Below are 18,994 nucleotides of genomic sequence, written 5' to 3'. Positions count from 1 at the left end.
CATAATGCATCTCTCATTTTTGGTATACACATAAGGAAACATCCATTAAATGAAGAGTAAACACTATCTTAAGATGAGAACTTTCAGGTGCTGGCTCGCTCACTTTGGCAGAACATATACTAAAATTGGAATGATAAAAAGAAGATAAGTAAAACCCCTGCATAGGGATGACATGCAAATTCCTGTCCCAAACTTTGAAATAACTTCACATCAAATTGATCAACAGCTACTAGTGAAAGAAAAAAAAAAAAAAGATAAAGCACTTTTAGGAATTTTACAGTGGTCAAGAATATAATGAAAGCATGAGTTAGGAATACGAAGGTATAATTAATAAGAGCTTGTAGATATGAAAATCATTATTCTTGAGAGATCTAAAGAAATGTACTAAATTGACAGGAAAACAATTACCTACAGTCTTTAATATCTTTGTTTTTATAATTTAAAATAATTTTATGGAAATATAACTCCTTTCAGATTTGACAATTGTGCCTTAATAATATCTAGGATTTTCTGTTAAAAAAATGTTAAAGCAAAGTCTGTATGGTTTCTCTGGGTTTCCAAAAGATATTTTATAAATTTGATTTTCAATTTGTATATATAAAATAAGTATATCAAAATATTATAACTATTATCAAAAAAGATATACTCTCTAAAAGTGCCATCATGAGGAGGACATGAGGCAAAGAAGTATGATATATAGATATATATATGAATACATATCATGTATATCTTATATATATGTATAGGATACATACATATATACATATATATGTGAATACAATTCTTACAAAGAATAAATAGTAAATAGCTAGGGAGATGGCTGTTTTGTCAATTTATGGAGTTAGCAAGTTGTTCAAAACTACATGATGAGTTGGAGGGATAGAAACTGTCTTTCAGATAAAGTGGGTTTCAAATTTTTCTGCTACCCTTATTAGTATGTCAAAGGTACATAATTATATTGTAGAAATCACTGTCTTTTCCAGAACTTGATTTAAATTAATGAAAAGCTTAAAGGAGTTTCTCTTTAATATTAAGAAAAGATATTGGTAATCTTAATTTTACCCTCTTTTATACATGTGAAATGTCAATTCATTTTATCACTAATTCACTATCTTTTCCTTTCTGTTTCACTTTGTCCACACGTTGGAGTTTTGTGTGAATAATTATTAAAATGGGCAATAATGAAAATCTATTATTAATTAGTTAGCAATGTAAATGTATTCTGGTGACAGGTCGCCCATTTACATGGGACTGACAATTGCCAAAGTACTGTATTTTGTTCTGTTTGTGCTTATTTCTCTTTATTAGATTCTAATTATATGAAAGCAAAACCTAACTGTTGAAACACAACCCAGATACTCCCCAGTGTGACCGGGGTCGAGTCAAACCCTGTGAGAAAACTGCGGGAGATGGAGGGCAAGAGTCTTCCTGGGCCCAGAACAAACATGGGAGGATTCCTGGAGTGTGTTCATGTCCTCCTTGAGGCAGATCTGGTAAGTGTGGAGAATCCCTAACTCGCTCCGGTCCTTTAAAGCTAAGAGATAATCGCTGTTGTTCATTTGTCTCACTTGATTGCCTGCACGTAAATCACATCTCCCAGGTAGCCCACACCCTGCACATAAATCTATATCCTTCCTGTTTGTCATTGGATCTTGTGGAAGGTATAAAAGAAGTGATTGTAAGAAATAAAGACATCTACTGATCATCAGTCATCAGTCCCCTCATCATTTCAGCTCCCATCACCAGGATCCCCACCTCGTGAAGGTGACACCTAACTTTGCACTGCACAAGACAATTCTAAAGAGTAAAGAGTTAATGATGACAGAGAATTTGGTCAACTGGGATGACTCTCATTTTTACAGCATGGGGTGGGGAGCTAAAATTGCAATAACTTATACATTCCATGTATGCCAAAATTCCTGTAAGAAAACTCAAGAATAACAACAACCTAAAATTTTGTGACATGATGAAAAACATCTTTAAATATTACACTTTCACTTTTTTCTCCACTAATTTTCGGGCTGAGTGTGGTAGCATTACCTCTTGAAAAATTCAACCGTTTCTTGCATTCCTACCAGTTACTTGGTAAACTGAAGTCCAATGTGAGATTTAGTAATGTGCAAAACTCTGAAAATACAATGGTATTGAAAATGACTATATATTGAGATCCTTTTACCTTATCTCCTTCAGAAAATGTGATGCCATCTACTGCTCTTTTCCAAGTGATTTCTGGTATAGGCTCCCCTTCTGCTTCACATATAAGTGTGACTTGACCATTCTCATACGTAGTCTCATTTTTAAGCTGTATTATGTGAGGCTGTACTGTAAAGAATATATACATTACTCAATCTGTATGGGAGGAAAATATCACTATTCAGACTTAAAAGCCGCAGTGGGCACTTAAGTTCACATTAGTACAGTATAGAATTACTAACATTTTAACAGTTACAGCAGCACACTTTGCATTAAAGGAGTGCCAAGAGACTGGCCAAGTACAGGGAGAAAAGCTTTAGAAAATAATTCTCATTGATTATCATAAAAAAAAAATTTGAAGTGGCTTAAAAGCCAACATACAAATTATAATTCCTTTTGAAACTTTGTGATTTCAAAAGACCTTTATTTTTCTCTCTCTTAAACCTACAAAATTAAAATCTCCTCTTTTAAAGCCACATAGTGGCTTTATGTTTATGAGTGTGTATGTGTTCATGTGTAACATCTGCTTATTTAGTGATTATCTCTTAAGCTTTAAAAATAATTCCGCCCGAAGAAGAAAATGATGATTGTATCTTGAATATGTAGTAAGTAAAATTATGCATGATATTTAAAATATTTATGAAGTAAGTATATATATGTTAGATTCTTACATTATTCCAATTGACTTATTTTTTACTTCAGTTTATTTTAACAATATTTTAAGCATTGTAACTAATCATTTCATTATAATTATGACTTCAGTAATGAGAGAAAACATTATGTCTACTAATTTAAATTTTCATTATATTAAAAATATGTCCATCCACAAATTTGCATGATACCACAGATCTTTACAATTATAAAATCTGTATTATCTGCATTTCTTAAATTTTTACATGGTAGAACTTAAAAGGGATGAAAGCCAGCACATGGTATTTCAGAAAAGTAACACTTTATTTAATCTTTAAATGCAACTGATCATGGGATATAAATAAATTGCTTTTCATCTTGGAAACCTAGTTTTCAAATATTGGAAGTATGGAATGTATAATTTTTAACAATTCAGTGTTTATTCCATTGACTTAAATGGATTTAGTTGGATTTCTACTATATATATTTGATTTTGTTTCAAGCACAATGCAAATTTGTTTAGTATTACTATAAAAAAGTGATTACAACAGTGATGTAGCATATCATGAAGTATTTGCCATTTGAAAAGATAAAAATATTAGAATCTTTCTTTTATCTCTTTGTTCTCATGCACTGCCAGCTTAATAAAAAAATTATTAGTATTTCATAATAGCTCTCTGATGTAAAATGAGAATATTTACTCTTTGGGATTATCTCAGAAACTATCGTTAGTAATTAATAAATTTTTATACTGAGTCATATTTATTTAGTGTAGGTTCTAAAGAGAACAATCTTGTTAAGTGCTGAATACTGCGAGAATAAGTTCAAAACTTTTTATGATTTCTCACAATTTTAAGTTCATTTACTCTTTCCTCTACATGAACTATGGTCCTTCTTACTCTCATAGAATTTTCCTTCTTTTCTTCCCACTTCCTCTTTTTGTTGTGAAAGAATTTTGATAACAGTGTTTTGAAAAATAGAGAAAACATATTAAATGCTATTAATGCATATAATTTTGTGTTATGCTTTTTAAAGACAATGACATATTCCAAATACACAAGTAAAACTGGTTTTCTTCTTACAAACATAATGGAAGCTAAATCAATTTAAAAAAAACAAACAAACACCTTACTGCTTATCCACTTTCTGTAAGTTTCCCAAAGAAAACAATACAGCTTTTCGTAAATATGAAAGATATTCATATTACATATCCTTTTAGTAGAATGAAGAAAAGTAATTTCTTATGGATACAGGTCAATATTTCCTAATTTTAGCTTACAGATGTGTTGTTCTGAAGTATATTAAAAGTAAAACTAATCTCAACATGTGTCACATAAAGATTTATGAAGACCAACCTATATATATATGTAAATATAAATGATCTGTAAGTTATAACAGATCCCAGTTATGTGTAATTTAAAGGAATTTTCTTCCATCTTCTGTTATCAGTCATCCAATATTTTATAAGAATATACATGTGTCATTTCATGTAATTCTTCAAAAAATTCAACCTGTAGCTGCAATGCTAAAATATGTTTCAGATGAGAAAACAGATTTAATTTTAGAAAGTTAATGACATATAAATGACAGAGTAAGATTTGACTCAGACTTCCCTCTAGACATCATAATTTTAACCACTATGCTATAATACTTACCAAAGACCTGGAGAAATGCCTGCTTTTCATCTTCTCCTGCTTTATTTGTGGCCCTGCAGATATAAGGACCCCCATCACTATTAATTATGTTCCTGACAGTGAGTTCTGTATTGCTTCCCTTCAATATGTACTTTTCATTTTCTTCAATGAACTTGCCATTCCTAAAGAAGAAAACAGATGTTGATCTTCATAAATCTGACTTCATAACTCAGGAGGAGATTGTATTCAATTTTTTGATCGGTAGTTGTCAATTATTATATAGATTTGGATAGACAAAGCTATATTTCAATCACAACTATACTTTTAGTAATCCAGTAAAACTCAGTTACTAGATATTGAAATTATAATTGAAAATTGCTTAAACTTAGAGACAAGAATGATAGTTGAGCTATGTTGAAATCTTAACACCGACCTTAGGCAAAATAAGCACATTTGTTCAATTTTTACTTTATTAGCAAAAAAAAAAAAAAAAATTGTGCTGCCGATTTTAATTCCATATACACTTTTTGTGTCGGTGAGTCAACATATATTTATTTACTAGGTACCTAGGATACATTTAAGAAACTTTCTATGGAAACATCCTCTAAAGAATTTTCAAAATAAACACAATTTAAATATGTTACCAATTTATATAGCAAATAAGCACTACCAATAAGAGGGTAAGATGAAACAATTATGTGCAAATGCAGTTAGAGAAATTATCCTGAATATGATGATTTAATTCATTATTCATTCTTAGATATGTTTCCTCTTAAACATAAATAATTTTCAATATTTTCCAAGTTATTTCTGAGTTGAAATAGTCTTCACTCTCCTCCAGTTCCAGTTTTTGATATCTATTAAAAAAAGTCTTTCAAACTTTTTCTATGACTTACAGTAAGAAATGTCTTAAACATACTTAAATCTTAAGTAATTTCTACAATTCTCCTTAATATATGTGAAATCTTCCTATACTGTCTATTTCCTTCCATTCTAGTTTATTTACATTTCCTTTTCCTCCTTCTCTTTTTCTTTCTCCTTTAGTTTTCCTTCTATTTCTTATAATGGTATTTTGAGGGACTGAATTGATTGTAAAGCCCACTAATGTAAAACGTTTAGGATCTGTCCTTAGGGGATGGGATATCTATTTGTCCACACAAGTTTAAATTAAAAAAAAAAAAAAGAAAAGAAAAAATCTTTGAAAGAATTATAACAAATATTTCCTAGAATGAGAGAGAATATTACTTCAATATCCTAAATGAATTTCCAGTGAATTCTGGTTTCACTTCCAGAAAGCATTGGCACATATCTTAATATAATACTTATCCTTCTATGGCTCATTAACATCCACTTTTCCCATTTCTATTGACATCTCTAAAGATATCATGAAATGTACAAAAATTGCATGAGAGTGGGGTGCAAAAGTAGTCTGTAAAATATTAATACTACATATATAGTATTGATCTGTATTTTTTAATATTCTTTTCTTATTTTTATTAATCTAAAATTTATAACAACCAAAAATAATGTTTCAACAACTTTGTCAAGAATATAATGTATAAGTAGAATTTTCACAGCAACTAGTGATACAATATATTTCTTACTCTAATCAATAGAAAGTAATAATTTGTAGGACAATAATAATAATAATAATACTCTAGAAGTTTAAGCAACTTATGGCCTATAAGACACTTTCCTTATATATTCAACTTGACTTAAAACTCACAATTAGCTCATATGTCCATTTTCCTTCTTACCCTCATTCACATATTAGAGAACTAAAATTGTAAATAGGATTTTCCCACCCCTGAAATCATAGATGAAGAAAATTAAATTTACATAGTAATATAAGCAGCAGATTAACTAAATTCTAATGTTCTTTCTGACAAAGAGAGTTATTTTCCTACCTTATTTGGAATATCATGCCAAATGTTTGAAGTATAAGAAATGAGTGAGACATGGCTACCTACCATAAAGAATTTGTAATATCATTGGCATTAAGAGCAGTAACTAAAGATAAGGTAGAGCCCATTAATGAATTTATAATAACTTTTTTTGTGTTAGGTAGGGACAAGGAGGGATATACTATAGTAGGAGAGAAGGAAAAAGATGATGGGTAAAATATTCCAGAAATTTTCATGGGGAAAAAAAATAATTATGATTTGGGCTCTGAAGTGAATGGGGAGATTTTGAAGAGATTTAGAGGAAATCTGTGTGTAAAGACTATCGTTCCTTCAAAAGCTCAATTTAAAGATATCAGCAAGAGATATAACCAAAGTAATAGTTCTATAATACCACTCTCCTAATAAACTTGTAATATAGAATACACTTGCTATTATTCACACTCTACTTCTGAGGAATCCCATGTCTGAAAACGATTCCCAAAGAATTCTGATGGAATTCTCTAAGCCTATACTTTAAAATGTAAACCACTTCTCTAAGTACCCCTTTTCTAGGCATGAGAAAATAAGGATTAGAATCAGGGAATTAGTGGAGATAATAAAGAAGAGAGGATAGTTCACTTTTAAGCATAATGGAGTAACAGGGACCATATCTACCCTCCCACTGTAAAGAGCAATAGGCACAATAGGCACTGATTAATTAACAGTTTTTAAACACTAATCAACAAGTAGCTCATAATAGTGACCTCTTAGGACCACCATAGCTTACTATGCAAGGAGAGTGTCAAGTGTGTAGCTTGTAGTGGGGAACCCAAGCACAGCCAGGCAGAGTTCTCAGTTGGAGGAGGTTAAAGTAGCTAGAATTTGTGAACCAGAGAATATAAGAAAAGACAGCTGCACAAGAAAGAAGGTAAAGAGATATGCAGTGTATCCCCAACCAATCTTTAACTACTGATTCGTGACTGCATGCCAAAAAGGCTTTCCCAGCATAGGCAAAGAACCACTGGAAAAGATATAACACAGCAATCCCAGAACCAGGAATAATTTGCTTCTCAGTCATTCTGGGTAAAAAGACCTAAAATGCAGGACATTAAGTCACCTCCTTAGAAGAATATTGCTTCAATAATAGAACCAAGCTGACCCTAGGATGAAGCTTGCTCTGGATCCACTAAAAGAATCTAAAAGCAATCCTCAGATGATCAAACATATCCCAAGTTACCTCCTACATCTAAAAATAGAGTAAGAGAGTACAAGAATATCCAGTACTCCAAAGCATAAAATCACTAATACCTGGCACTCAATCAAAAATTACCAGGCTAACATATAAGTAGGAAAATATGACACGTAACAAGGAGAAAATTCAATAAATTAGACAGATCCAGAAATGATACAGATGATAAAAATAGGAGAAAAGATTATTAAAATAACTATTAGAATATATTCTATATGTTCAAGAAAGTAAAAATGAGCTATAAGCTTGTAAGAGGAAAGAGAAAGTCCTCTATCATAGAATGTATAATAAATATGGAGTAAATGGAGGGGAAGTTCAAGATGGTTGTATAGGAAGGTCCTGAACTCAACTCCTCCCATGGACATACCAAATCTTCAGCTATGCAAGGATAAATTCCCCTTGAAAAATACAGGAAAACTAGCTTAAGAGTTTCTACACAACAAAGGATAAAGGATTGAGACAGGTAAGAGAAGCAGAAATATAATCTTGCCAAAATTCCTGGAGAAACATTACAAATTTGGAGTTTCTCCTTGAGGAGTGAGGGGCTTATACCCCATATCAGGCACCCCAACCCTTGGGGTTTACACTGGAGAGATGAACACCCAAAATATCCGATTCTGCAAAGCAAAAGGGCTTATATGTTAGAGATCCAAAAGGCTGTGAGAAATGAAAAGGCTGCTTTTAAAGGTCTTACAGACTTAACTCCAGGAATCTCAAAAACAAAACAAAACAAAAAATGTAGTTTGGAAAGCACATTTCTATATGCAGTAGACATTCATTAGCATGTGCTGGAGACACAGGCATCTGGTAGGACATTTTCCAGGGGAGAAATGCTGGTGGCACCATTTGTACATTCTCATTCAACCTTGCTAGTATTGTAGGGCTTGCCCCACATAGTCCTGTGGTAGCTGTAATCCTATAGCTGATGCAGCTGCCCGATTTGCCCTTCCCACAAGCTCTGGTGGCCCTACTATTGCCAGTGAGCTCCCTTCTATGTTGGGGCCCCTCTGGGTCCTCTGAAGCCAGCAGGCTCACCCTTCCCACATGCTATAGCCTCTCTGAAGCCAGCAGGCTCACCCTGCCCACATGCTATATCTTCCTGGCCCCCACGATGCCAAGCTGTTCATTCCACCCTTGTGCTCTCACCAGTTAAGAATAAATCAGACTGTGTAGGTAAACACAAAGTTCAAAAGACATCCAAGAATTAGGGCAAGGTTGAATGAAAAGTTTCATCACCTACACAAGGCCACTCCTTCTAGAATGGGAAAGATAGCTATTCTACCTCATACACAGAAACAGAAATATAAAGAAAAACAAAATGAGAAAAATAGAATATATGCCCCAAAAAAGGACAGCATAAAATCCAGAAAAGCAAAGAAGAATCCTTGTTGAAATGGAGATAAGTAATTTACCTGACAAAAAGTTCAAAGTAGTGGTCATAAAGATGCTTACTGAATTGGAAAAAGAATGGATGAACACAGTAAAAATATCAAACAAACAGAAAATATAAGAAAGTATCAAACAGAAGTCATGCAGGTGAAGAATACAAAAACTGACCTGAAAAAAAAAAATACACTAAAGAATTTCAACCACAGTTTGGATGACGGAGAACGGATCAGCAACCTGGAAGACAGGACAGTGGGACTCACCCAAAAGGAACAACAACAACAATAATAACAAAAAGAATTTTACATAGTGAAGACAGCTTATGGGACCTATGGAACAACATCAAGTGAAGTAACATTCACATTATAGGGTCCCAGAAGGAGAAGAGAAAGAGAAAGGGACAAAAAACTTATTTGAAGAAACAATAGCTGACCACTTAACCAACCTAGGGAAGGAAATAGACATCCCGTTCCAGGAAGCACAGATAGTTCCAAAAAAGATGAACCCAAAGAGCTACACAGCATAACACATTATAATTCAAATGTCAAAGTTAAAGAAAAAGAGAAAATATTAAAGGCAGCAAGAGAATAACTTGGTACATATAAAGAGACCCCATCAGACTATCAGCTGATTTTTCAGCATAAACTCTGTAAGTGACAAGAGAATGGCATGGTGTATTCAAAGCGCTAAAAGGAAAACTTCCAACCAATAATATTCTACCCAGCAAGGCTATCCTTCAGAATAAATGACAAACAGAGTTTTCTAGATAAGCAAAAGCTAAAGGATTTCACACCACTACACCAGCCTTGCAAGAAATGTTAAAGGTACTTCCTCAAGCTAAAAAGAAAATGTACTAGCTAGTAATAAGAAAACATATGCAAGTAGACACCTGACAGGAAAAGGCAAATATATTAAGGAGCAGATTAACCACTTAAAATTTTACAATGAAGTTTAAAAGACAAAGGTAGTAAAACAAACTAAAACTACAATAATTTGTTAAGGTATACACAAAATAAAAAGATATATGACATCAGAAACATAAAACATGTGGTGGGGGAGAAAAAATCTAGAGTCTTTAATATGTATTCAAAACTTACAATGCTCACAAGTTAAAATAAACTGCTATACAGACAGTCTGTTATATGTGTGCTTCACAAAGCAAAAACCTGTATAGTAGATGCACAAAAGATAATGGGAAAAGAATCTAAACATAACACTAAAAAAAGCTATGAAACCACAAGGGAAAAGAGCAAGAGAAGAAAGGAAGAAAGAGGAGCTACAAACCATCCAGAAAACTATTAACAAAATGGCACTATGTACATACTTATCAATAATTACTTTAAATGCATATGGACTAAATTCTCCAGTCAAAAGACATATAATGGGTGAATGGATAAAACAAGACCTATTGATATGTTGCCTAAAAGAGACCCAATTCAGATCTTAGGGCACAGAGAGATTATAGTGAAGGGGTAGAAAAAGCAAATGAAAATGAAAACAAAGCTAGCATAGCTGTACTTATATCAGAAAAAATGATCACTTTAAAACAAAACAAATACAATACAAAGACAAGGAAGGGCATTATGTAATGATAAAAGGGTCATTCAAAAAAGAAGATACAACATTTATATATAATTATGCACCCAAAATAGGAGCACCTAAATATATATAGCAAGTATTAAAAGACCTAAAGGCAGAAATTGACAACACAATAGTAGTAGAGGAATTTAATACTTCATTTACACCAATAGATCTATCATCCAGACAGAAAATCAATAAGAAAACATTGGCCTTACACAACACATTAGACCAGATGGACGTTATATATATATATATATATATATATATATATATATAATAGAGAGAGAGAGAGAGAGATCTATCTCTCTATATATATATACAGAGCAGTCCATCAAAAATCAGCAGAATACACATTCTTCTCAAGTGTGCATGGAATATTCTCCAGGATAAATGGCATTTTGCCCCAAACAAGTCTCATTAAATTTAAGAAGACTGAAATCATAGCAAGCATCTTTTCTTATCACAATGATATGAAAATAGAAATCAACTACAAAAAGATAACTGGAAAAGTCCCATAGAAAAAAAAGGAAATCTTGCCATTTCTAACAACACAAATGGACCCTAAAAGTATTATGCTAAATGACATAAATAGAAACAGATGAATACCATATGATTTTACTTGCATGTAAAACCTAAAGAACAAAAAGATTGAACAAACACAACAATCTCATGGATACTGACAATGGACTGGCGGGTGTCAAAGGGGAAGGCAGTTAGTGGATGGGTGAAATGGGTGAAGGGAAATCATCGTATGGTGACAGATGGTAATTAGACTTATAGTTGTGATCACATTGTAATGTATCAGAAAATCAATTTATTATTATGTATACCTGAAGCTAATAATACCTTATACCAATTTTGCCTCAAAAATAAGGTCCTTTATCAAACTTATAGAGATAAAAAATAGGATGATGAAATATACCCTGGTAAATTTGAGAGCAGTTTAAACATTGCTAAAGAAAAAAATCAATAATTTGAAAATATAGCAGTATATTTTAGTAAACTTAAAGACATAAAATTTGAAAACAGAAAAAAGGACTCAAAATTCTATCTGGTATCATTTTATTCCTAAACAAAGTCTTTAATAATTTTTATAATACTGACATTGATAAATGTTTAAACATATAACAGAACTTCAAAAAACATGGAATAAAACAGAGAGAACTGAGAACAGAAAGAGATAATAGTTGTAAAATCAGTAAGGATATAGAAGATGTGAATAATACTAATCACCTAGCTGACTTATTTGATATTTAGAGACTACTCCATATGACAGTGGAATATCTATCTATTTATCTTTCTCTATATAAATATATACACATATACACATATATGTATTTGTCAAGTGCAAACAGAACATTTGAAAATATTATAAAGTAGGACCTAATAAATTTAAGTAAATTGATATCATACAAAGTATGTTTTCTAACAATTAAGGAATTTAGTTTTAAATTAGTAGCAGAAGTACATATGAAATATACCCAAATATTTGGGGAAAAAATCAGCAACATTCTAAATAACCAATGCCAAAAATAATGTTACAAGTATTGACACGGAGGGACAATTGTATCCTGATATTTATAGCAGCAAAATCAACAATAGCCAAATTTAGAAAGAACCCAGATGTCCATAGACTGATGAAAGAATAGAGTAATTGGATAAAGAAATAGCAGAATGGAATATTACTCAGCCATCAAAATGAAATTTTGTATTTTGCAATGATGTGGATGGAATTAGAGTATATGATGCTAAGCGAGATAAGTCAGAGAAAGACAAATACCATATGACTTCACTCACAGAATTTAAAACACAAAGCAGATGAACATAGGGGAACAAAGGAGAGAGAGAGGCAATTCACAAAAGAGACTCTGAATTACAGGGAATAAACTGAAGGTTGCTAGAGGGGCAGTGAGGGGAAGTCGGTTAAATGGGTGATGGAGATTAAGGAGGTATCTTGCTGTCATGAACACTGGTTATTATAGGTGATTAATGAATATCTAAAATTCTATACCTAAAACTAATATTACACCATATGTTAACTAACTGGAATGTAAATAAAACTTGAAACAAACAAGATAACATTAAAAGAAAAAAAAATTAAATACTTGAATAAGGGGTGCCTGGTGGCTCAGTCAGTTAAATGCCTGCCTTTAGCTCCGGTCATGATCTCAGGGTCTTGGAACCAAACCCTGCATCAGGCTCTGCACTCAGCAGGGAGCCTGTTTCTCCCTCTTCCTCTGCTCCTCCCCCAACTTGCATTCATTCATGCTTTCTCTTTCTCTAATAAATAAATAAAATCTTTTAAAAATATATTTGAACTGGACAAAAATGGAACTGTGACATATTAAAATTAGTACAGTGCAATTAAAGCATTGTAAAAAGGAGAAATGAATGCTTATATTAGAAAAGTATAAATGATTGAAATCAATGACGTATGTACCCACTTTGAGCCACTAAAAATAGAAGAGAATATTAAACAAAAAGTAAAAAAAAGGAAGACAATAATAAAAATAAGAGCAGAAATCAATGAATTAGAAAATAGAAAAACAAGAAGAAAGTAAGTGAACCAAAAGCTGATCATTGAAAAGATTGTTCTTTTCATAAACATTTTTTTAGACTGATCGGGATGAAAAGAGAGAAGAACAAATAACCAGTGACCAATTTATCAGAATGAGAGAGGAAGGATCAATATAGATAATGCAAAAATTATAAATATAATAAGAAAATACTTTAAATGACTATATGCTAGTAAAAACAACTGAAATGAAATGGACAAATTGCTGGAAAGATAGATATCACCAGAGACCACTAAAGACAAAGATATTTCTGGGATAAACCTAGATCTATGAAAGAACTTGAATTTGTAGTTAAACCTTTACACAACACAAGTCTTAGCATAGGCTGTTTCACTGGAAAATTTTCCAAATATTTAAGAAAAAAATAATAAGTATTATAATTACACATTGTATATACACATATATAAATATGACATATATAAATGTCAAAGTAAAAACTAATTTTAATTTTGTTGATGTCATTAACAAATATTCCCATTCTGCTATTATACATTACATATCTAGAGAATGGAACAATTATTTGTATCATTAAAGGAATGAAACAAATGCTATATGAAGATGTAAAGATAAAAAATATAGATTTAAATGACTTACTATATTAGCCTATGAATTTGACTTATTCTAGCCTGTATGATAATTATGTTTCCACTTAAATATGAGAATTTTGAACAAATGTTGAGCTTTAAGACAGAAATCTAAACAGAAGGAAGTCTCCCTGGAAAGATAAAATGATGAGAATGAGATTCTAGAACAATATTTGTTCATTGTAATGAATGATCCAGGAGCTTTTCTGTGCTGCAATTAGATGTAATATTGACTCTTACGGATACACACCAGAAACCAGAAGTCTCAGAGATACATGATCATTATCTGGGGTGAATATGTTCATGTTTGATGTGTAATCCTTTAGAAAATACCAACAGTATGTCACAAAGGAATTAATGTTTGCAAAGAACATCTATTTACCTTATTTGAAGAAATATCTTGTTTATTGCTACCTGCTGTATTAAATGGATAAGTGTTTGAAAGGAATAGAATATCAGTAAGTTCTCAGGAATTAATAGAAAAAAAGAGAATTGGGTGGTAATTATTCTTCTTGAAAAAGTTTTTAAAAAAACCTAATCCTCACTATGGCTAATTTTTGTCAATACGAATATATTTCTACTAATTGTTTTCTTGTGATTATTCTTAAACAATTTGGTTCATGAAGCATAGAAGAGACTGTAAATATCTGTAGCTATGCCTGAGTGGTAACCAGAATTAATAACTAAGATATATTTTTAAGATTGTCCATTTGTAAAGTTTCATTGTCTCCTTTTTAACAGTTAGAGCCAAAACCCAAAAGAATGAATTATATTGAAACTGGACCATTCCCTTATACCATACACAGAGATAAACTCAAAATGGATGAAAGACCTCAATGTGAGACAAGAATCCACCAAAATCCTAGAGGAGAACATAGGCAATTACCTCTTTGACACTGACCACAATAAATTCTTTTGAGACATGTCTCCAAAGACAAGTGAAACAAAAGCAAAAATGAACTTTCAGAACTTCATCAAATTAAAAAGGTTGGACACAACAAGGGAAATAGTCAATAAAACTAAGAGGCAGCCCATGGAATGGGAGAAGATATTTGCAAATAACATTACAGATTAAGGGCTGATATCCAAGATCTATAAAGATATATAAGGAACATATCAAAATCAACACTCAAAAAACTAATAACCCAGTCAAAATATGAGCAGAAGACATAAACAGACACTTCTCCAAAAAAGACATACAAATGGCTAGCAAATACATGAAAAAATGTTAAACATCACTAGCCATCAGGGAAATACAAATCAAAACCACAATAAGATACTACCTTAAACAGTTAGAACAGGAAAAACTAACAAAACAGGAAACAACAAATGTTGGCAAGGATGTGGAGAAAGGGGAACCCTCTTACACTGTTGGTGGAAATGAAGCTCCATACTCCAGTATGGAGTTTCCTCAAGATGTTAAGAATAGAGCTACCCTATGACCTGGCAATTGCATTACTGGGCATTTATCCCAAAGATACAGATATAGTGAAAAGAAGGGGCATGTGCACTCCAATGTTCTTAGCAGCAATGTTCCCAATAGCCAAATTGTGGAAGGAGCTGAGATGCCCTTCAACAGATGAACGGATAAAGAAGATGTGGTATATAAACACAACAGAATATTATTCAGCCATCAGAAACCATGAATACCCACCATTTGCATCAACATGGATGGAACTGGAGGGGATTATGCTAAGTGAAGTAAGTCAAGCAGAGAAAGACAACATATGGTTTCACTCATATGTGGAACATAAGCAATAGCATGGAGGACCATAGGGGAAGGGAGGGAAACCCAAAGGGAGAGAAATCAGAGAGGGAAATTAGCCATGAGAGACTATGGACCCCAAGAAATAATCTGGGGGTTTCAGAGTGGGAGGTAGTAACAGGATGATGGGTATTAAGGACAGCATGTGCTGTGATGAGCACTGGGTGTTATACTTAACTAACGAACCACTGAACACTACATCAAAAGCTATACAGTGGCTAACTGAACATAACAAAAACCATGGACAGAATCAAATTAGTATTAAATAATTAGAGACAAAATATTTAATAATATAAGTCAATTAATAAAAAACTAATGAAAAATTTTAAAAAAGAATGAAATATGTTGATATCTGTTTGATGTTAATAGAAATCAAGTAACATTTAAAAATTCTGTAGAAATATATAAAAGTAAACTGTCAAGGAACAGATTTAGAATAGAGATTTTATTCTTTTGATGAAGTAAAATTTTAAAAATGACACTACATTTATGGAAATTTAACTGTATAATTAATAATATGGTACATAAATAAAATATGGTAAATAAAATAATATGGTACATAAATAAAAATCCTGAATAATATGGTACATAAATAAAACATACAATTACATTTTAATAAAATATGATTTTTATATACACACAGTGGTGATGCTATTAATACTAGCATTCCTATTTCTAGATACTCTCTAGAAGTAACATTAACGTGGTTGAATTAGTCATTGGGCTTCTGGGCCCACTTTGGCCGGACACATGCGGGTCTTTGACTTGGGTTAATTCACTCTGTTAATCTCTTTAACAATTTAATCTAACCAATTTAACTGAAAACAAAACCACCACAACCTTTTAATAAAATTCTAAAGAATGCTTTTATTCTTGATAAAATAAAATCAGAAATCTTTTTCCATGACATTGATTCTGAATACAAGCCAAAAGGATGTATACGTGTAACACCTACCTGTACCAGGAGATGGAGGGCTCAGGGGAGCCAGAGGCCCTGCAAGATAATGTCATCTCCTCTCCTCTCTCTGCTGTGGCATTAAAGGATTTCTGAGGCATAGTGATTGCTGGCGGCACTGAAAAAAGACATAAACATAGATTAAATAGAGATGAAAAACATTTCATCAACACCATCGAGACTTCCTTAGAACTACTTAGTTGTTGTTGTTGTCATTGTTAAAATGCTAAGCTTTAGAGCTTGATCACTTACTTCTGTACTTACATTACTTCTATCAACAAGATGGACTTGGTTGCACAGTAAAATGACTTAAAGACCATTGACCTGCATTCCAAGGTACAATAATTAAATAATACACACCGGTGTTATTTTACTGTTTTTAACCCATCAATTTAGAATAAACGAGAAACTAGACATTTTAACAAATTTATATGCATACTTTTATGAAATATTTCTCACAAGAAAACAGACAATACCACCCTGACTGACAGCAACACTGAGATCTACTTGGAGCATAAATGGATTTCCTATTTGGGTCTTCATCGGTATATGTAATTCTATAAGCAATCATTCACTGCTTTAAGACAGGGCTTTCAAATTAGGTGTCAAATGATAATGTTCTTTCTGATTAACTGCACTTAATTTCTTCACACAACTATAGAACATTTTATGAAGAGAAACTGCTCAAGCCATAGAGAGTATGAAATAGATTTTCACGAACAATTCAATTTTAAAATTAAGCTTCCCCAATTTCTAACTAATTACATTGCAAAAACCATATATGCTGCACATTTGGACATGTTGAAACTGTTACTGAAATGTACTGTTTGCAATAAATAAATCAATAGTATCCATAATAGATGCTAAATATCAAAGCACAGCATAAATTTTTATTTTAATGCACACTTTAATGATTTTCAATTGAATCTGACAAAATGATATTCCTAAAATTAATTATATTAACAGAATTGTTTTTTATATATCCTAAACAACATGACCAGACAGGCATTGAGAAGTGTGACATTAATTAAATATCTCCACAATAACATTCAGGTCAGCATTGATGTTGTATTATTGTCATTGATGGTGGCGATAGGAACTGATATGTATCTTACCAATTAAGCACAATGAATCAAGTTTCTGCCTTTATGAATTTAGATACAAGGGACATGATCTGACATGCTGTCTCTAAAGTAACATAGTAATTACAAGTATTACAGTAGGATGGACTGTTTTTGAGACATTAACTCTGCATTTTAAGTACACTAAAATTTGACTTTCTGTACCTTGTTTTACTTCTTTTGTAATTATAGAAAAGAACACTTTAATCAAAATGTAATGCCTTTCATTTTGTTATAATAAATGTAGTTGCAATAGCACATGACTATTTTATTATTACAACAATAAATATTTTAACCCATTAGATAATTACAATGTAAATGAACTCTTTAAAAAAAAATTCTCCATTTGGGTAAATTTCTGTATTTGTGTAAATGGAAACATTTAACATTTCAAAATGGGGAATCACATGCTCCAGTGCTTGTCCTACTATTTTTACTACTGAAACACATTATTTATTCTTTATCATGATTTTCTGTTCTGTAGTATAAACTGCATATGCTGGATGGTTTGTAAGAACTGACAAATCTTAATGTTTACATTTTATGATACAGTGACTCAGCTCATGAAATGTGCATTCTTACTTAGAGTGTGGATTTGTCGAACAATATTACCATTGCATATTTATAGGGTACTTTGAAGAGTAATTCCGGAACTATTCTGAAGAATAATAGCATTCCAAACCTGCAGAGGTGTTCACTAGTTCTGAAGCCAGGATATTCAGGAAATTTGTAAGCCACTGATCAAACTATAGAGCATTTTTATGTGTACTACCTCATTGGTTCTGAATTTGCTATTGAGTTGGAGTAAATAATTTTTTTTAAAGATTTTATTTATTTATTTGACAGAGAGACAGAGAGAGAGGAGTGGCAGGCAGAAGGAGAGAAAGAAGCAGGCTCCCCATGGAGCAGGGAACTCGACATGGGGCTTAATCCCAGGACCCTGGATCATGACCTGAGGAGAAGGCAGTCCTTAACCAACTAAGCCACCCAAGCCCCTGGATTAAATAATTTTAAAAGAGATTACAATTATATTTCATCCAAATGCCTTGCTATCTCATAAGACCCATATCTAGGAATTTAACTTCTTAATCCTTTTTTTATTTGACTATATCTGAAATTCTAGTTTTAATTTTTTTTTTAAAGATTTTATTTATTTATCAGAGGGGGGGTGGAGAGAGCGAGCACAGGCAGACAGAATGGCAGGCAGAGGCAGAGGGAGAAGCAGGCTCCCCGCTGAGCAAGGAGCCCGATGTGGGACTCGATCCCAGGACGCCAGGATCATGACCTGAGCCGAAGGCAGCTGCTTAACCAACTGAGCCACCCAGGTGTCCCTGAAATTCTAGTTTTAATAACCTTACAATGACTTATATTCTATATATACTAAGTAGCCAATATTTTCTGGTAAGGTTCAGTTCTCATTCTTTGGTTTTAAGAAAC

General features: G+C 32.3%; 1 protein-coding gene and 1 pseudogene across 2 annotated transcripts in view; one reads left to right on the top strand and one right to left on the bottom strand.

Moving 5' to 3' along the window:
• Positions 1-18,994, bottom strand: part of NCAM2 (neural cell adhesion molecule 2) — a 515,285-nt gene that overhangs the window by 165,746 nt on the left and 330,545 nt on the right. For both annotated transcript variants that reach the window (XM_032353026.1, XM_032353033.1), the window contains exons 6-8: positions 16,437-16,554; positions 4,479-4,639; positions 2,177-2,322 (exon numbers count right to left, since the gene is read on the bottom strand). In XM_032353026.1, coding sequence (XP_032208917.1) covers positions 2,177-2,322; positions 4,479-4,639; positions 16,437-16,554 — 425 coding nt within the window. The remainder of the gene's footprint in view (positions 1-2,176; positions 2,323-4,478; positions 4,640-16,436; positions 16,555-18,994) is intronic.
• On the top strand, positions 98-197 carry LOC116581632 (annotated as a pseudogene).

Source organism: Mustela erminea, chromosome 1 (genome assembly GCF_009829155.1).
Source record: "Mustela erminea isolate mMusErm1 chromosome 1, mMusErm1.Pri, whole genome shotgun sequence".
Lineage (NCBI taxonomy): Eukaryota > Metazoa > Chordata > Mammalia > Carnivora > Mustelidae > Mustela > Mustela erminea.
The sequence above is the reverse complement of the archived record's forward strand: the minus strand, read 5'-3'. Positions and strand labels throughout refer to the sequence as shown.